The 20,173-nt window shown below is 65.2% G+C and overlaps 1 protein-coding gene across 2 annotated transcripts in view; it reads right to left on the reverse strand.

Moving 5' to 3' along the window:
* Positions 1-20,173, reverse strand: part of ZNF423 (zinc finger protein 423) — a 172,613-nt gene that overhangs the window by 117,565 nt on the left and 34,875 nt on the right. For both annotated transcript variants that reach the window (XM_084905458.1, XM_084905457.1), the window contains exon 2: positions 17,205-17,264. In XM_084905458.1, coding sequence (XP_084761584.1) covers positions 17,205-17,264 — 60 coding nt within the window. The remainder of the gene's footprint in view (positions 1-17,204; positions 17,265-20,173) is intronic.

Here is a 20,173-nt window from a genome sequence, read left to right on the forward strand (position 1 = left end):
CCGAGAGGCAGCCGCTGTTTGCCTTCAGGTTTGAACTGTTTGCAGTGCGGACAGTGGGTGACATTTAACACGCGGAGCTACAGGCAAATATTTTAACAGCTACTTGCCGTCCGAGGTCGGCTTCTTAAGTGAGGAAGCTGCCGGCGGTGCCAGGGCTCCCGGTCAGCGCGATGGCTCCGTGCGCGGAATTTCAAAGCCACGGCCGCCCACGCTGAACGTGGCCCCTGAATGTGGCCCATAACGTGGCCCTGAACGTGGCCTGTGCTGCATCACACGAGCCTTGCTGGGACACTCGCCCTGGCTGGCCATGCGGCCCCTCTCTCCACAGGCCCATGGTTGGCCACGGAAAGGACTAGAATCTTCCAGAAGACGTCTCCTCTGTTGTCAGGAATTCTAGAGCCTGAGGCCAAGATGATTCACAGGGCGAGGGCCATCTCTCCCCTCAGACCAGACCTTCCACTTCGCTGGCCTCCTCGTCCGGGACCTGGGCTACGGAGGGCGGACGGGCGGAAGGACGGGCAGACGGATGGACAGGCAGGCGGAGGCTCCGATGGGTCAGACAGCCCTCGGGACACTCACCACAGCGGGCCAATGCCTCCCTTCATGCAAATGAGCAGAATGAGCTGGGAGGGGCTGGGGGAGGGGAGGGGGTCACCATACAAAAGAGGGGGTGCCGGTGCAGACACCTCAGCCGTTTCTTTTTTTAAAAGAAGGAAATTCATGTTTTTACGTGAAATCTCCCCCCGGCTGACCCCAGGCTGAGGTCAAGGTTGAAGGTCACAGCGTGAGCACACCCAGAGCCCTCGGAGGCTGGAGGCAGCCGGGGGCGGGCAGCATGCCCAGCCAGAGCCTCCACGGCCCCCCAAGCCCAGGGCCAGGCAGGGAGGTGCGCTGGGCACCTGTGAACGTGTCCCTTCTTTGGAGATTTGGGACCCAAGTTCAAGTCCACGCGGGCGTGACCTCCGTTACACAGGGACACATCGGAGCCTCGGTCTCCTCACTGGGAAATGGGAGCGATGGCCCCTCCTGCTCAGCCCGGGGGCTCCCCGGGGGGTGGCCTCCCTGGGGACCTCACCCCAGCCTCCCCCCGCAGCGGGACCCAGAGCAGACACACAGCCCATTTATTTTTATTTTTTTATTAAAAACTTTTTATTTTACTGTTTCCTTTTTTAAAAAAAAAAAATATATATATATATCTTATTGATTTTTTACAGAGAGGAAGGGAGAGGGAGAGAGAGTTAGAAACATCGATGAGAGAGAATCATCGATCAGCTGCCTCCTGCACATCCCCCACTGGGGATGTGCCCGCAACCAAGGTCCATGCCCTTGACCGGAATCGAGCCTGGGACCCTTCAGTCCGCAGGCCGACGCTCTATCCACTGAGCCACACCGGTTTTGGCCACGGTCCATGTCCTTAGTCGGTCAGTGAACACGGACTGACCGCCCACTGCGTGCCAGTGCTACTCGGGGCACGTGGCTGCGGCCGCACACAAAGCACGGCTGGCTGCTTACCCGGCCGGCCGGGCGCCGTGGGACCAGCACCCCGCCCGCCGTGGGCGTGTGACCCGCCTCCTGGGGCTGCCCCGTGCTGAGCCCACTGCAGAGTCAGAGCCCCAGCCCCCAGCCCCGCAGGGCAGAGGGGGCGGAAGGAGAGCGGGAGGAGGGGGGAGGCGAGGCGGGAGGGGCAGAGCAGGAGGCGGGAGACAAAGCCATCACGGCACCTCCGCCGAGGAGGAGGAGGAGGAGGAGGAGGAGGGGAGGGGAGGAGGAGGGGGGGGAGGGGGAGGAGGAGGAGGAGGGGGAGGAGGGGGAGGAGGGGGAGGGGGAGGAGGGGGAGGAGGGGGAGGAGGAGGAGGAGGAGGAGGAGGAGGAGGCGGTTTCTCCGGCGGAACAGCGTGGCTCCGCGCCGGCCGCCGCTCGCCGCACGCAGTAATGGGAACAGTGGGACGGGCCTCCTGGAGCCGTGAAAATTGTGCTCCGCTCCCTCCCCGCGGCCGCCCGAGGCCGGGCCGCGCTGCCCTCGCCCGCCATCACGCTGGTCTCCGCCGGCCGCTGGGAAGGAGGGGACGGAGGCGCGGGCGGGAGGGGGAGGGGGAGGGAGCCGGAGGGGCAGCCTGGGCGCTCGGTCGGTCCGGCTCATTTGTGGCCGCGCCGTGGCCCGGCGCCTAACGGCTCACGGCGAGGGTCTGGGGTGCGGATCACGCCCTGGCGGCTGCAGCAGAAAGAGCAGCCCCCGGGCGGGGGAAACGGGGAGAGAAGGGGCCAAGGAAGGGGTGTGCACCCCAAAGACAGGACCAGAGGCCAGGCTGAGGGAGCCGGGAGCCGGGGCCGCGCTGTGGTCACCGACGCCGGGCCGGGGCTGCCCAACCTCATGGACCTGCTGAGGCCGGCGTTCTGCTCGTTCCACCGCCCCCGAGGGTGCTGCGCCCACCACCCAGCACAGGGGGCCAGGCACGCTGGGGGTCTCCGAACCCACAGGGCCAGGGGCGCAGAGGCACGTCGGAGGGGCCTCTGCAGAGACACACCAATGGGGAGTGATTTAGGTGGCGAGGGCGCTGGGCCCACCCCCGCCGGTGAGAGCAAGGCCTGCTGGGAGCCCTGGACTCACCAAGACACGTTCCCACACAGCGCGAGGGGAGGCCGCCGAGGCGGGGCCACAGGTCACAGGCCACGCGGGCAGAGAAGCAGAAACTTCCAGACCCACCCCCAGGCCCGGCCGCCCCCACCCGGAGGGCCGGTCCCCGCCATCGCCATGCACACGCACGCCCCGCGGCCCGGCTGCCTGCGGCGCCCTGGCCTTCGGTCAACAGGAGGCCGGGCCTCTGATTAAACGCCGCTAATTTCCTATCGATCGCCCGAGAGCCAATTCATTTCCCATCACCGAGCCTCCTGTCGGGGACCCGCGAGGCCGGTCCCTTTCCAGGGTCTGCACGACGCAAAGACGAGAGGGCAGGCTGCTGGCTCAGGAGTGCTTTTGTGAGAGAGAGAGAGAGAGAGAGAGAGAGAGAGAGAGAAGGAGAGAGGGAGGGAGAGAGAAAGAGGGAGAGAGAGAGAGGGAGAGAGAGAGAGGGAGAGGGAGAGAGAGAGAGAGAGGGAGAGAGAGGGAGAGAGAGGGGGGGGGCAGGGCCCTTTGCTGGACGGTCCGCCACGTTAGTCATTTTTTTAAAAAAAAAAAAAAAAAGAAAAAATAGACTTTTATTGATTTCAGAGAGGAAGGGACAAGGAGAGAGAGAGAAGCATCCATGATGAGACAGAACGTCAGTGACTGGCTGCCTCCTGCACGTCCCCAACTGGGGATGGAGCCCACAACCTGGGCCTGTGCCCTGACCGGGAATCGAACCCTGACCTCCTGATTCCTAGGTCGACGCTCAGCCTCTGAGCCACACTGGCCGGGCCACGTTAGTCATTTTTAAGCAAATGCAGATTGTTACATCCGTGTCTCAAAATAGAATAACAGTCAGAAAAATCAATGCTCCCTCTGACTTCGCACCAATTTCCGGGCCTCCTGCGGGGGCCGGGCCGTGCCTCAGGCGGCAGCGGGAGCCACCCTCGGGAGCTGCGAATGGAAAGCAGCTCAGGAAGGACGGCCAGGTACAGGCCGAGTGGAAAGAATTACCGCTTTCAGCACGGACGAGGGTCTGACCTGGGCTGACGCCGAGAGGCAGGGCTGAGAGCCCCGCCGGCCGCAGGCCATGGCCGGTCAGAGTCTCAAACAGCATCGGAAACCTCCCCACAAGGTCCCTTCTCTGCCGGAACCAGAGCCAGCCTCCGTCACCGGCGGGAAACTGAGTCCCGGATGGGAAGGGGTCACAGCCGCAGAGAGAGGCAGGGAGGGGCCGGCGCTCCATCGAGCACCAGGGCCTCCCAGGCCCCGGCTCTCCGCTCCCCGGTCCGGCTCCCGCCGCAGAGCCGGTGGGCCGGGAGCTACGGGCCGAGGTGAAGACGGCCGGACCGCAGCCTGCAGCTGACTTCTCTTTCTTAAAGTACGTTTTCATGGATTTCACAGAGGAAGGGAGAGGGAGAGAGAGAGAGAGAAACATTGATGAGAGAGAATCCTGGATCAGCTGCCTCCCACACGCCCCACACTGGGGATGGAGCCCACAACCCGGGCCTGTGCCCTGACCGGGAATCGAACCGTGACCTCCAGGTTCACAGGCTGACACTCAAACCCTGAGCCACGCCGGCCGGGCTCACAGCCCGCGGCTCCGCAGGGGGAAGGCCGGGTTCCCGTAGGCCCAGGGGCTGCATACCATGTCCTCGGTGGTAAACAGGGAGGAGGCTGGTGGAGGGGCACCCCCTCCTTAGGCCAGGGCACCCCCAGGGGGCGGCCAGCAGCCCTGAGCCCCAGCTTCCTGGCCTCGGGAGGGAGGTCCCAGGAGAGACCCCACTAGGCAGGCGCGGGCGCGGGGAGCCGGGCATGGGGAGCTGGGCGCAGGGAGCCGGGCGCAGGGAGCCGGGCGCGGGGAGCCGGGCGCAGGGAGCCGGACGCTTACGGGAAAGGCGGGTCCAGCCCGGAGGTGCCCACGCGGAGGCTCTGCCCAGACCGCAGACGGGCACCCACGGTCCCTGTGCCGGGCGGGTACCAGCGGACAGGGGTGCCCCCCACCCCCGGCTTTCTCCCCAGAGCTGTGTCTCTCCCCCCGAGCATCTCTGTCCCAGAAAAACGAAGCTCGGCTGTTCTGGTTACGGAGCCGCCCGCGCCCGGAGTGGGAGGGGCCCGCGGCCGGTCTGAGGCGGAGTCGGCAGGTCCCCGCGCGGCGTCCGCGCAGTGCCGGCTCTGATGAGCGCGATCTCACCTTCCCGGACACACGCGGCCGCGGTTTGACAGGGACGGGGTCCGAGCCGCACGCCCATCTGCCACCTTTTCACACCCCAGCGGCTCGGCGCGGGCTGGGACCTCTCCTGAGGACGGGCTGGAGAGCCTGCCCCCAGCGCGGGGCCTGGGGGGGCTCAGGCCGGTCCCCACGTCCGGCCCGGGTCCACGGCCCGGGTCCACGGCCCAGGTCCACGGCCCCGGGAGAGGCGCCGGGAGAGACCCCGGAGGAGGGGTCTGCGTCTCCGCGAAGGGCTCCTCTCTGCTGGGCGCCCCGAGAGCCGCTGTGAGCGTCCGAGGTCCCCGAGGCGCAGGCTGGCTTCCGGGGGGGAAGGAGGGGAGGGTGCCCCTGGCCACGGGGCCTGGTAAAACGCAGGCCACGTGCCACAGCCCTTTCCTGCAAAGGGGGCCCCAGCACCTGTGTTTCCACAAGCCTCTGTCTCCGGCCTTAGTCCGGTCCCACGTCTTTAAAACAGGGTGGCCACCCGGCTGTTTTGTTCAGTGGTTAGTGCATCGACTCGCAGACCCAAGGGTCTCAAGTTCAATTCCTGGTCAAGGGCATGCACCTGAGTTGTAAATTTTTTGTTTCCTTTTGTGTGTGTGTGTGTGTTTTTTAGAATATATTTTATTGATTTTTTTTTTATTGATTTTTTAAAGAGGGAGAGAGCGTTAGAAACAGCGATGAGAGAGAAACATCGATCAGCTGCCTCCTGCACACCTCCTACTGGGGATGTGCCTGCAACCAAGGTCCATGCCCTTAGACCTATTCCAGAGGCAGCCAGCCGACGTATCTCTCTCACTCCGACGTTCCTCTCTGCCTCCCCCTCCTTGCACGCTCTCTAACACCCAACGGGAGAAAGCACCGGGTGAGGACGAAAGAAGAGGCAGGACTGGCAGACAGAGTCCCCATCACGACTCTGCGACGGTGGCTCCAGGAAAAGAACTCGCTTTGTGCGAGAGCGCAGGGTGGGTCTGCGGGGGCCCGGGAGCCCGTGTCTGGGTGTCACTCACACGTGTGCACACGCGCACACACATGCACGCTCACCACCGCTTCCTGCCCCGGGCACGGCGTCCGGGCCCCGCCTCCGTGCGCCGCGCCAGGGAAAGTCTAGAAAATTCCCTCGCGGAAGGAAACCCTGGCCGCGGGCTTCCTCTCGCTCCCCTCCGGACGCTTCCTGGGCTTCGTCACCGCCCCCCGCCGGCCGGCCCGGCCCGCCGCCCCCGGGGCCGCCAGGAAGCCCCCCGCTCTTCCGTCCTGGGGGGGCGGGGGGGGCAGACAGCGGGCGGGTTCTGGGAAGCGGAATCCCCCGGGAGCCGCCGGCTCTGACTCACGGGGACGGACGACACCGGCCACAGGAAGGAGGCGGCCCCGGGCACCGCACGCTCCTCTCCGCCAGCAATGGCCGCCCTGGCAGGAGGCGGACACTTTTAAAAAGTCCCGATTTATTTCTTTCCAAAAATTGGGACTTCTTTAAAACGCCTCGGGACGCGGGACAAATTGTAAGAAATCGGGACTGTCCTGCCAAAAGCGGGGCGTCTGGTCCCCTTAGTCTTGTGCCACCCACAATTGATACAGAAGGAGCGGTCGGAGAGGGGCGGGCACAGCCCAGGGTCACACAGGGAGTTCCCATCGAGGTGGGCCTGGTCCCGGCAGGCCTCAGCCCTCACCCCGGAAGCAGCCAGACCTCAGGAAGGCCCGCCCAACACGTTCCCTGGGGCACCCCGTTCCGGCAGACCCCGGGACTCGGATGGGCTTCTCTGCAGGTTCACACACAGCCCTCCCGCCACACCCAGCGTCCACCCGCCCGCCGGCCGCCCGGCCCTCCGTCCTCCCGCTAATTGATTCAGACGGAGACGTCTTTCCGAGGAGCCTCAGGACGGTCCCCCCGCCGCCCGCGGACCGATTTCGTTACCGCAGGAGCAGCGCTGCCAAAACGAGAGCCCCCCCGTTCTCGGGCCCGTGCCCCTATTAGAAAAGACCACTTCTTAATTAACATTGCTGATCTTTAATCCGTTCCACGTCCCTTAATCCGGCGCGGGCGCGGCTGGCCCACTTCCGCGGGCTCGCACACAGCGGGCGGTGTGGACGGGCGGCTCCCGGACGCCACCCTGGCCGGCCGCGGGCACACTTCCTGCGCGGGAGCGGGAGGGGGCTCGGCGCAGACACCCCTCCCCCCGGTGGGCCAGTCTGCAGACGCGAGTTCACTTCATTAACCCCTGAACCCCATCTCTGCTCGGCCCAGAATCTTCCCAGCAAAGGAAGCGGGGCTGGTCTCCCCTCCCATCCGCAGAAACCTCCGGCAACGTGTGCCCCTCTGCAGGAACAGCGGGTCCCAGCAAGGCCATGGCACCCCTTCGGAAAGCTCTGGACCTGCCCAGGGACCCCCTTCTTTCTGAAAGATTGGGGGGACCCTGCCTCTCCTGTGTGTCCTCCTGCCTCCCTGACGTCCCAGCACCTCCTCTATCTGCTTCGTCCCTCCTCCCTCCTCCCTTCGTCCCTCCTCCCTCCTCCCTCCTCCCTCCTCCCTCCTCCCTCCTCCCTCCTCCCTCTTCTCTCCTTCCTCCTCCCTTCTCTTCTCTCTCCTCCCTCCTCTCTCCTCCCTCTCCCTCCTCTCTCCTCCCTCCTCCCTCCCGCTGATGCACGCCTCCCTGCACCCAGACCTGAACTCCTTTGTTCTGTCTGGGTGAACTGGGGGGGGGGGGGGGGGGGGGGGGGCCTCGGTCCAGCTCTGAGCGCCAACCACACACTCATGACGCCCAGATATACCCCAGCCCCAGCCTCCCGAATCGGGACCGTCCTCCGAGTGCCCACTGATGCCCAAGAGGCACCTCAAACTCAGGGCGGCCAGGCCTACTCTGCGGCCTCACCACCGTTACCCGCACCCAACGCCCCCTCTCCCCGGGACCCCAGCCCACGGGCTCCCCAGCTGTCCGGAGCCGTCTGGTTCCTCTCCTCCTGTCAGTCCCAACCCCAATCTGGGGACCAGTCCTGTTAGACCAACCTGTCAGACAAATTCTTTTTTTTTTTAAGTATATAATTTAACGATTTCAGAGAAGTAGAGCGAGAGAGAGAGAAACATGGATGATGAGAATCATGGATCGGCTGCCTCCTGCACGCCCCCTACTGGGGATCAAGCCCACAACCTGGGCCTGTGCCCTGACCGGGAATCAAACCGTGACCTCCTGGTTCATAGGTTGATGCTCAACCACGGAGCCAGGCCGGCCGGCCCCAAAAGGAATTCTTGACCCCATCTCACCCCCGACCCTGGCCCCGGCCGCCATCCTCTCTCCCCGGGATGAGCACCTGGGCCACTTCACCTGCCCACAGGGTCCCTCCGCTCCCACTCTCCCAGCCCCCCTTCACTCAGGGGCAAACCCCAGGCCCACGAGGACACGAGGCCCCGAAAGCTACTGCCGCCTCCCCCTCCTCCCCCCTCCTGCCCCTCGGCCCCGGGTCCTCCGGGGTCCATGTCCTTCAGTGACACGGCTCACGCCCTCTCGGCCGCCTCGACCCAGGCCTCTGCCCACCTGGCCACACAGCCCCTCCTCCGCCCCCTCCCTCTCTGACTGGCCGCCCTGCTGGCCACGCCCCAGGGTAAACATGTCGGTGCTTATCCGTGACTGTCACCTGGGTGGCTTAGTAGGTGCTCGTAGCGCTTGCGAGTGACAGGAGGGAGCCAGCCGGGATCCCGTCGGCAGGGACTGGGGCTCAGGGCCGTCACCCCACATCGGGACAGGCCCTGCGACACCAGCGCTGAGGCTGAGCCAGCAGCAGCAGAGCAGGTGGCCAGACCTGCAGGAGAACGTCCCGGCCGTGTGCATGTTGGCAGCCGGTCCTCCCCCATTAGAGGTGGCTGCACTATAACGACTGCGACTGGGCTGCCGCAGGCGGGGGTGGCAGCGCGGCCCCGCGCACGCCTGCTGTGTGACGCCAGGCAGGACGCTGGCCTCTCTGAGCAGCGTGACCGCCCCTGAGGTCCACGTGCCACTTCAGGGGCCAGTGAGACGGCGAGGGGGGCCGGGGGCGGAGTGGCAGCGAGAGGCGAGGCCTCGTCCTGCCCAGCCCGAGCCCCTGGCTGCCCCCATCTCCGCAGGAGCTGCAGGCACACCCCACCTCAAGGCCGGGGCGGCCGGGCCCAGGGCAGCAGGGGCCCCGAGCCACCCACCGTGCGGAGCGCGGCCCCGCCCAGGTGCTGGCCTTCCCGGAGGGGCGGGGCCGGGCAGCGGGGCGGCCCCGGGTCCCCGTGCTGTGGCCCTGCAGGAGGCAGGGGCTCCGGGCAGCCGGGCGGCCCCGGGTCCCCATGCTGTGGCCCTGCAGGAGGCAGGGGCTCCGGGCAGCGAGGCAGCGGCACTGTGGCCCTGCAGGAGGCAGGGGCTCCGGGCAGCCGGGCGGCCCCGGGTCCCCGCGCTGTGGCTCTGCAGGAGGCAGGGCTCTGGCGGGAGGCCCGGGCTGGCCCCGCTCCTCTTTGTCTCCCCGCTCGGGGAAGGCATTTCCTCCTGCCCGGCCCGCGGGTCAGGTTTCCACCGACGGAAAGTCCCACCCGGGGCCGAAGGAGCCTCGCTCACCATGGAAACTCCACGGGGCGCCCGCCAGACACCGGGCCGGGGCCGCGGGCGGGCCTCCTGCAGGCCTGGCCCAGTCCTGCCCCCCGGGTGGGGGGGGGAGGGCCCCAGAGGGGGGCTGGGCACAGGACAAGGTCATGCGCGCGCTCGGAGCAGAGGGGGGCGTGTGGGAGTGCATTAGGCACAGATGTGTCTACGGGAAGACCCCGAACAAGAAGTCCTGAGCCCTCTCTGCCTTCCCAAGCCTCTGTTTCCCAGACTCTGCCCTCCTGGAGGCTGGGGTGCGCTTGGATAAAGCTGGCAAAGGCAAGAGCCCTGTCAACAGGGAACATGGGGCCCAGCCGGTTTGGCTCAGTGGATGGAGCGTCAGCCTTCGGATAGAAGGGTCCCAGGTTCGATTCCGGACAAGGGCACATGCCCAGGTTGTGGGCTCAATCCCCAACAGGGGGCGTGCAGGAGGCAGCTGATCCATGATTCTCTCTCATCATGGATGTTTCTATCTCTCTAACCCTCTCCCTTCCTCCCTGAAATCAATAAAGAAATATTTTTTTAAGGAAACGGTGAAGATGGGGAGGAGGCGGCTCCTGAATGACAGCCCTCAGGCCCACGCAGCCCAAAGGGCAGACTACAGTCTGGACGGAGCAGGGGCGCGGTGTGCGAGCTGTCCCCGAGCTGCTGAGCTCAAAACCTAAGGATGCAAAGGGCTTCCCAAACTGTGTCCCAAGGCTCCATGAGTTGGGGATAGCTGGTCCTCACAAAAACGGGGTACTTACTCATCGGCCGGTGAGGTCAGTGGTGGAGCATTGACCTAGTAACCAGGAGGTCCCGGTTCGATTCCCGGTCAGGGCACAGGCCTGGATTGCCGGCTCTATGCTCAGCAGGGGGCGTGCAGGAGGCAGTTGATCATGATTCTCTCATCCTTGATGTTTCTCTCTCTCTCTCCCCTCCTCTCTGAAATCAATAAGAACATGTTTTTTAAAAGGGGGGACTCTCAGAGGTCTAAGACATGGGAATCACCTCCCCAAGGGCCTGCGTGAAAGCAATGAATCTGCCTGCATCCATCCCACCAGGCTCTCAGGTGCGGCAGGCGAGGCCTGGTGGCTGCCCGGACCCCTCCTGGCCGCACTGCGGGTCACTCAGGGCTGGTGTGCACGAAGACGGGTGCCCGTCCACAGCCGGCTTCAGAGATACGTCTGTGTGCCGTGGGCCCCGTTGTTACTGAGACCCGGTCTGCCGTCTGCTCAGTGATGACCGAGGACACAGTCAGTGCCTCCGCCCTCCGTGCCAGGCAGGACCAGCGTTCCTCCGCCCCAAGCCCTGGGATCGGACAAGGCCAGCCGCGCTGCCCTCCATCCTCTTTCTCTTTTCGCCTAGGCTGCCAGGAAGCTCCCCTGCAGAGTGACCCTGACCCGAGGCTCCTGACATCATTAGATGCCCACGTGGGCCACGTCATCGTGTCTCACGAATAGTCACCGGGGCGGGCATTTGGGGGGTAGGGGTGCCAGGCACCGTGGTGAACACGCGGCATCTACGCGCTCATGTACCCCAGGACCGCGTCGATGTCACGGCGTCCTGGCCACGTGAAAACCTCCATCGCGTCCAACCTCACGGCCGAGCAGCTACGTCGCTGCGTATTTTTAAAAAAACATATCTTATTGATTTTTCACAGAGAGGAAAGGGAGAAGGACAGAGAGCTAGAAACATTGATTAGAGAGAATCATTGATCAGCTGCCTCTTGCACACCCCTCAAACCAAGGTTCATGCCCTTGATCGGAATCGAACCTGGGACCCTTTCCGTCCGCAGGCCCATGCACTATCCACTGAGCCACACCGGTGTCGGCAGTAGCTGCGTACTCACTGCCTGCTGTCTCCGCGCCTACAAGGAGTCGGGCCCTGGAGCACAGGACGCCTGCCCAGGACGGGGACACCCGGTAATGAGGTGATAAACGAGGTGATTAGTGCAGGACTCAGACAAAGGTCTGTAACTCCAACGCCCATGTTCCTCTCAGTCCTCAGGGCTCGGTAACCCTAAGCCTCATGGTAACCTTAGCCGCCAAGGGAACCCTAACCCTGGATCTAAGTTTGTTTCTCGCACAATCGCGATGAATTCATTAAAAGCCGGCCCCTGCTCTCCGCCCGGCCTGGGCCTCGGCGCTGGGGGCCCCGCGCTCCGGCCACAAAGGCTGGGGCAGACACGGGGCCGCGGCGCAGATGGCGGAGCACGTGGGTCTGCGGAGGGAGAGGTCAGCGGGACGGGGTCACGTCTGCCCTCCTGGGAGGCCGGGCGGACCTGGGCAGGACGGGCCGGGCAGGGCAGGCCCGGAGCAGGCCCGGCTGGCGGGAGCGGCCGCTCTGGCTGCGGGCCGGCCCGGCGGGTGGGGAGGTATGTGGGGGGAGGGGGGGCGGTCGGGGAGGGGGCGGTGGGGGGGATGCCCAGCCCGCTTCCTGCCATGTGCGCCGGCCAGGAGCCCGCGGCCAGCTCAGGAAATAACAGGGGCCCCCAGAGGCCACCCAGCAGGCCCCGTGGAGGCCGCCCGGGAGGGAAGGGGCCGTGTCGGCCTTTGTCTCAGCTTCCCCGGCCTCGCGGGCTGCAGAGGCCCCGGGGAGCTCGCAGCGCCTGCCCCGCCACAGCTGTCCGCGCCCCCCCACCCCCCCGGACACCGGGGATGGCCCGCCAGGCCCCAGCTCTTAAAGGGGCAGGTGCAGGGGGAGGCGCAGTCCTGTCCACGCTGGGGGTGGGGCGCCCTGGGCCAGAGCCGGCCAGGCGGGGGGCGGACAGATGGGCGCTGGATTCTATGTCTGGCCCACGGCAGGGGTGCAAATCTTTGGGTGGAAAGAATCTCTCAGACTCTGAGGGTGCAACAAAGAAACCACAGACCACGGAGAGCATTGGGGGGGGGGGGTGGCGCCATGGACAGCCGCCAGGGGAGCACCGTCCTCCTGCTGGAGACAGACACCCCAGGAGAGGCCTCACTGCACATCTGCACGCAGAGGGGGGCAGAGGGCATGGGGGTGCGCGTGTCCCTGGTTGTACACACACACACACACACACGCACACACACTGAGTGTGTGCCTGTGCGCACTGTGTATGTGTAGGCACCCGTGAGCGTGCACAGTCCTCCGCGGCATCCACGGGGATTGGTTCCAGGACCTGCGGCTATGAAAACCCTCGGAGGCTCCAGCCCTGCATAGATGGCGCGGCACCTGCACGCAGCCTGCGTTACTCAGCGTGAAGCAGGCCGGCCTGCCCTCACGGCGTTCTCCGGGCTCCGCATGGGGCATGGGGCATGGGGCGAGGAGCGTGGTGCATGGTGCATGGCAAATTCAAGTTTTGATTTTTGGAGCTTTCTGGGATTCTTCTCCTGATTGCAGTTGGTTAGATCCTTGGTGAGACACCCACAGATACGGAGAGCCAACTATGCAGGCGCCTGTGCACGCACCTGTACGCACTTGTGTTTGCATACATGGGTTGCATGTTTGTGCACGTGTGTGCATGTGTGGGGTGGGGGGAACACATGGGTGAGTTCTGTATGTGCACACTGAGTGTGTGTTATGGGGGAGTAAGTATACTCGAGTATATGTGTGTGTGTGCCCGATGTAAGTGTGGTGTGTGTATCTGTGTACAGCAGGTAAGGACACGTGTGTAACTGTCCATGTGAGTGCACGTGTCTGTGAGTATGTGAGTGTGCATGAATGTGTGTATGCATGAGTGTGTGTGCATGAGTGTGTGTGCATGAGTGTGTGTGTGTGTATGTGAGTGTGTGCATAAACGTGTGTTTGAGAGTGTGTGTAAGTGTGTGTGCATGAGTGTGTGTGTGCATGAGCTTGTGTGTATTATGAGTGTGTGACTGTATGTGTGAATGTGTGTGTGTTTGTGTGTGAGCTTGGGTGTGTGTTATGAGCGTGTGTGAGTGTGTGTGTGTGTGTATGTGTGTGTAAGTAACTGTGTGTGTGTGTGTGAGTGTGTGTGGCTGAGTGTGTATGAGTGTGAGTGAGTGTATGTGTGTGAGTGTGTATGAGTGTGTGTGTGTGTGTGTGTGTGTTCGCATGCATACACACCTGCCTCAGGATGGAAGAGAACGTCAGCTGAGCTGACCGCAGCCTCCAGCAGGCCATCGGCTGCGGCAGCTCGGACCATGCCCACCGGGAGCCGGGCCCCAGAGCGCTGCCCAGGAAGCCGGCGGCCGGGCACCGCCACTGGGCTGACCTTGGCCATTTCCTCCGGTGCTGAGCCTGTGACGGCCTCGGGCCTGGGCCTTGCAGAGCAGCCCCAGCCCCCCAGCCCACACCCCATCCCTCCTACCCCCACCAGTGCTGATCCTGGGGGGGGGGGGACCACGCCCCGGCCACCCGCACACACGTGCCCAGGACAGACACGACACCGGATGTGACATGTGCCTGGCAGGGCCCGGGCTGGTGGGGGCCGGAGGGGGGGGGAGCAGGAAGCGCCATATCCCCCCACAGGGGCCCCCAGCCAGCCCGGCCCCGGTGCCTGGGGGAGGGGCGCCGAGGCCCCTGAGGGGGAGGGACCGGGCCGGGCACCTGGGCGCACACACACACGCCCCAGGGCACCCCCTGTGCCAGGGCGCAGGCGGGCTGCTCACCATGGCAACGGCGCGGCCCCCTCCGAGTGCCACCGCCTCCCGGAGGGTTCTGAGGCCGCCCGGGCCCGGGAGGGGGCGGTGGGGGGAGGTAGAGGGGGCAGCTCTCACAAAGGCACAGCCGGGCCGGCCTGGCGGGGGTCTGCCCACCACGCTCCCCGGTGAGCGCCGGGCCCGCGGCTGCCTGCCGAGCCCTCCCGGCTCCATCGGCTCCGTTCCCCGCGGAGGCCGGCCCAGCTAATGAGGGGCGCCCAGCTGGCCCTGCCACGCGGCTCGTCAGTCTTTCAAACCCGGGACCGGCTCCCTCTGCTCCTTCAGAGCGCCCCCCGGTGCTCGTCCAGAAACACGCCTGGGCTGGGGGTACAAGCACAGGAGGCGGACCGCATGGCCGGGCCCGCAGAGCCGAGGGTGTCTGGGCCGCCTCTGGCCTCGGCCACGTGGTGGAGGGGCCGGGAGGACGAGGGCTCCGGGAGAAACTGAAGTGAGGGACCCGGGGGTGGGGGTGGGGGGCAGGCAAGAGGACGGGACAGGCTCCCAGCCCTGATTTCAGGACGGAAAGGGGCTGGGGCCCAAGGGAAGCTCCAGAGGAAGCCCGCCTGCGCTGCTGTCACTCACAGCGCCGTCCGGGTCAGGAGAGGCGGCCCCCGGCCGCCGGGGTCCGGGCAGCCGCCGAGACCCCCAGATCGCAGCCTGAGGGGTGGGTGCAGGGGTCACACGGAGGTCAGGCGTCCCCCAGACGTGTCGGGGGAAGGCTGGCTCCCGGGACAGAGCTGGGAGAGGGCCGGAGGAGCGTGAGCGGAGGGCGGGTGGAGAGCGAGGCCGCGACGGGGATCTGGGAAGCGGCTGAAATAATAAATCCGGGCGCTGAGCAAACACGAGGGCGGGAGGCAGCTCCGAGAGGTCCCGGCGTGGGGGCTGGACGGCTGGGTGGGGGGCAGGGGGAGGCCTGGGGAGGGGGGAAGCTATGCAGTTTCCTCCCCTGCGGGCCCAAACCTGGGGCTGCAGGGCGAGGGGCGGGGGGGGGGGGGGGTGGAGGGGACACAGACCGCTCTCCCCAGCCCTCTCCTCGCCCAAACCTGCAGAGAGAGGACCTGAAAGGCCCCAGGACACCCAGGTGCCTCTCACCCACCCCAGCAGGGGGTGCAGAGTCTGCAGCCCTGGCCCTGAGGCCCGCCTCCCCCTGCACGCCGCACCCCTGCCCCACAGTCACCGCAGGGGCGCAGGGCGGCGGCTGGGATGGGGCAGGAGGCCCAGCCCACAGAGCTCTCCAGCCTTTGGAGATGGGAAACGGGACACAGGCCCCCAGCACACGCACCCCTCCTCCTTCCGGGGCAAGCCGGGCCTCCTGACCAGGAGACCGGTCCCCCTGACCTGGGAGGGGCTGGACACAGAGCTGACCCCTCGCCCAGCCTCTGGGTCCCCTCGAAAGTGAAGCGCCGGGACCACCTCCTCCCAGGCAGGTCTGCCCTGGGCGGCTGAGGCGCTCGGCTCCTGCGCGAGCTGCCTGGGTCCCGGCCCGGCTCTGCCGCTTCCGGGCGGGCGGCCTCGACGTAACCCCCCGCATGTGTATGCCCCGGTGTCTGCGTGCGAGCAGCCGGAGCCAGAGGCCTGGCTCCCGGGAACAGCTGGCGGTGGGAGGAACGGTCCCATTAGCCAGGACCCTGAGGCCTGTCCGCTGGCAGAGAGGCCTCCCACGCCGGTCCCACCAACCAGGCTGCTGTCTCCCCAGCACAGGCGTGGCTGTCCCTGCACCGGGAATCTGCCTGGCTCACCTGCACCGGCCCCGACGGGGAGCATCTGTTACCAAGGTAACCGGGTCACATCCCGGACCCTCCTCCGCTGCATCCCGTGGTCCAGAGCAGCCATGATGGAAGGAAGCCCAACCGGCGCCAAAACACCACCCACACCCGGGCTGCCGTGTCCACACCGAGGAGCCGCACCGCACCCACAGCTCTGCGCCCCCTGCTCATGCTCTCACCCTCGCTGCTCAGCTCACCCTGTTCCTCTGACGGAGGAGCCAGAGACCCCGTGGCCACCTCGGATCCTGTGCGGCCAGGGAGCGCCAGGGCCGCCGTGACGCTGGCACTGAAGAGGTTAAACCCCCGGCTCTGGCTGCAGGAGGACCTGGGTTCGAGCCCCTGCCCCGCAGCGCGCTGGCTGGGACCGTGGGTCCGCTCCGGTACTGCTCCCAGCCTCCCTCTCTCCCCCCAAATGAGGCTGGCAATTCCCAGCAGCAGCACCAAGGGTGAGGTGGCCGGGGGGGGGTGGGGGAGTTTTGCTCCCCTACCATCAGCCTGGGCACCTGCCCCCATTTCCGATGCGGCCAAGTGACCCTGTCTCCACACGACGGAAAGCCTTAGCGAAAGCAGCTTCGCCCCACGGGCCCGCCGGGGAGGGGCTGAGGTCTCGCTCCCAGCAGCGCCCGCCTCCTGGGGTTGGCGCACTGGCCCGAGGCAAGGCCGTTGTCAAGTGTCTGCTCGGTGCCTGGCATCCACCGAGAAACGCTCAATCGGGGTGGCATCGCCCACATCCGGGGCCGCTCCAGCCTGCACCTGCCACCGGGCGTCCAGCACCGCCCGAGCGCCCGCTCAGGGGACACGGAACATGGCCAGCCCGGCGCCCAGCACCGCCGGAGCGCCCGCTCAGGGGACACGGGGCTTCGCCAGCCCGGCGCCCAGCACCGCCCGAGCGCCCGCTCAGGGGACACGGGGCTTGGCCAGCCCGGCCCACAGAGTCGGCCGGACCACGGGCCCCTCGAGCTGTAAGGCTCATCAGCATGGACCGCAGGAACAGCCACCACTCCCGGGCATCTCGCCCGCCCTGGCCCGTCTCTCAGCAGAAAACCCGAAGCGACGGGCACGGCGGAGCCCCCAGCCTCCGCCCTGACACACATGCTGTTAGAGCGGCGCCTCGGTCGTTAGAGGGAGTGAGGGGCAGCGGCGCCGTAGCACGGGCTTCAAACCCCGAGCCGTGGGGACACGTGGCCCACCGGAGCGTGCCCACCGGAGAAAGCGTGGCCCGGAGAACCGGGCACTTTAGTCTCCGTGTGTAACAGGTTTCACTGACCACACGGAGCTGACGGGAAATCGGGCTGCCCGGGGCCGTCTGGGCCGGAGGCGGACGGTTGGCAGGACCAGCCGGGTGGCTTTTCCAGTCCCCAGCCGCCCCCCCCCCCCCCGGGGGAGGTGTCCCCGCGTCTCCCCACCCCCCAGTCGCAGGGCGCTTACCTGAGGCCGTCACGGAGGAATCCCAGGCCAGCGAGAAGTCCGAGGCCTCCCCCTCTTCGACTGAAAGAGAACAGAGATGGGCAGTGAGTTTGAGGCGGCACAAAGGGGTCACGGGGGCGGGGCACGGACAGGAAGAGAAATCATTCGTGGGGGTCCCTGTGACACCGTGACGGGAGGAGGGGTAAAGTCTACAAAGAGGACTGTACTGGCTTCACGGATGCAAAATCATCAGCAAACGAAAGAGTCACAAGTGAGGGCTGTGTCCCGCCCCGTGTCCCTGGCAGACATCACCAATCAACCCCAGATCTGTCTCCAATTGGATGCAGATGCGGAATCCTCCTCCGCTATCTAACAGAGCAAGACGCAGACACACACACCTCCCCAGATCTGCGGACAGCTGCCTCCTTACACCACCACCAGGCGCGGCAGCTTTCCCCATGGTCCCAGAAACACACCAGGGCCCTCTCACAGGCTGGCAGAGCGCGGGGTGCTGTGCTCCACACGAGACCGGACCCCCAAACAGACCTGAGGTCAACTCTCGTGAGGCCAGCAGTCATGAGCCGGTGACACCAGAAAGATGCTTTAAGGCACATGTGTCAAACACAAGGCCCGCGGGCCAAATCCAGCCCTCCAGGCCTTGCAATGTGGCCCGCACCACGCTGTCATCACTGCACTCCGCTGTCAGTTTATGACATTGTCAGTTTATGACTGTTCAGTAAACCATTTGGCCCGCGATTTAGGCTGGATTTTAGATTTTGGCCCCTTCTCTGATTGAGTTCGACACCCCTACTTTAAGGTCATGAAGCATCGTTGTAAGAAGAATAGCAGCGCAGGTTAACACTCCACCCCGGGGCCCACAGAGCAAGGCTGGAGAGGGACGGGGCGTCCCCACCTTCCCCCCACCGCCCCGTAAAAAAATGAATAAAATATATTAAAAATAAAAATAAAAAAAAGATCCGGCATCTTTTCCTCTTTGTTTGTTTCTGAGCGAAGTAACCCACGTGGCGGAGGGAGAAAGCTAGGAAACACATGTAAGTTCCAATGAGGACACGGAGAGCGCAACTGTTTCTGTGTTCAGATACATTGTTGCAACTTTGTTTGACGTTGTTGCAACTTTCCTGCGGCTGTAACAGGGCGTGAACCTGTTACAGCCGTGAACCTGGACCGCACGGACTGTCCTGGGACCGGTCTCTAACAGCAACGCAGCTCGAACGCCCTTCACAGCACCCACACCGCGGTCCGCTCCCCGGGGCTCCAGGCCTGACCGAGCCGATGCCCTGCTGCCGGGCACCGAGGCTGCTTCCACCTTGTACACACACACACACACACACACACACACACACACACACGTGCGCGCTGCGCGGCCTGGCCAGGGACTGCTCCTCGATGGCGCTCCCGGAAGCCGGCTCGCGGCCGAAGGGTGTGCCCATCTGCAGGCTGTAGAGACAAGCTGCCCCCGTGTGTGTGGCCGTTTCCACCTTAGTAAGCACCGAGTGTCTCCGGCTAACGCCGACGCTGAGCGAGTCGCTATGAAGAGAGAACGACTACTCTGACCTTGACTTTCAGCGGTCAGGCTGTGAATGTGTAGTGACAAGCATCGCTGTGCCCCTGGGGCTAGCACAGTATAGGAGCTCAGTGAGTGATTGACTGGATGGATGGATGGATGGATGGTTGAATGAATGAATGAATGAACAGATGCACAGGTAGACGGATGGAGGAAGGAGCACACACCCTACGTGTTGGAGGATGCAGAATTACCTCAATCTCAGAGCGAGACAGAAATGAGCGGCAGCAGTAAGAACAGGGTGTGGACACACACGGGCACATGGGAGCCAGTGAGGCGGCAGGCAGGCCCCTGGGCACCGGGACCCCACCCGCCACCCACAGCCCGGAGCTCAGAGGGGGCCTCTCTGTCCACAGGCCCGGGCGCTGAGAAGGCTCGGGGGGAGGGACCAGCACAGAGCAGGGGTGTCCATCTAACGCAGGGTAGCGCTTTCTTTACATCAACTTCCTTCTTTGACTCAAATACCTTTTTTATGTATATTTTTATTGATTTCAGAGAGGAAGGGAGAGGAAGACAGAGAAAGAAACATCCATGATGAGAGAGAATCACCCATCGGCTGCCTCCTGCATGCCCCACACTGGAAATGAAGTCCACAATGAAATCTCTACTTCAACCACAGACCCGGCTCTGAGCCCCTTGGACACGGACGTGGAAACCCCACTTCAGGAAGGACGGCCACCCAGGCTGCAGGTCTTAGGAGTCTGTGGCCCCTTTTCCAACGGGAACCCCCGGCTCCGAGACGGAGCTCGGGAAAAGCAGCTCAAACTGCATGACCTCGGCAAGGACAGGTAAGGTGGGGGCAGTCTGACGCGGCCCCACTGGCCCGGCCCTGGCATCCGGGTCTCACCAGCACGGCCCGTCTCCCAGCCTCCAGCTCCAGCACCAGCACCAGGCCGGCCGGCCGGCCGGGGAGAAGCCACCTCCGAGAGGCTTAGGGGAGCCCCTCCCCCAGGCCAGGGCGGCAGCTGAAGGTGAGGGGCCTGCGCCCCCGCCCCGGAGGCTGGCACAGAGCCCCGGGAGGAGGGCCCACCCAGCCCTTCCTGCCCCCACATCTGCCTCTTCCCGCGGCCCCGAGAGGTCACACTTGCCAGATGTGGGCCCCGTGGGGACCAGGTCCGTTTGCCGCGCGTCCTGTGATACGGCTTGGTGTGTTTATCTAACTTCCCGCCTCGGGGGGCGGAGGGACGGCCAGGAGGAGCCTCCGTCCCAGCCCAGCGGCCCACACAGCACGCGGGACACCCACACAGCCGCTCCCCGCACCGTCCGGGGTCGCGTCCCTCTGGCCCGCTGCTGCAGGGCCGGCCATGGGGCTGGGGGTGCAAAGGAGGGTGGCGACAGGGCAGCAGGGGTCTGGGGCTGGAGTGTCCTTCCAGGGCCCAGTTCCCCTGTCCGTCTGTCGGAGGAG

The sequence above is a fragment of the Pipistrellus hanaki genome, assembly GCF_964339955.1.
Source record: "Pipistrellus hanaki genome assembly, chromosome: 15".
Taxonomy (NCBI): Eukaryota; Metazoa; Chordata; class Mammalia; order Chiroptera; family Vespertilionidae; genus Pipistrellus; species Pipistrellus hanaki.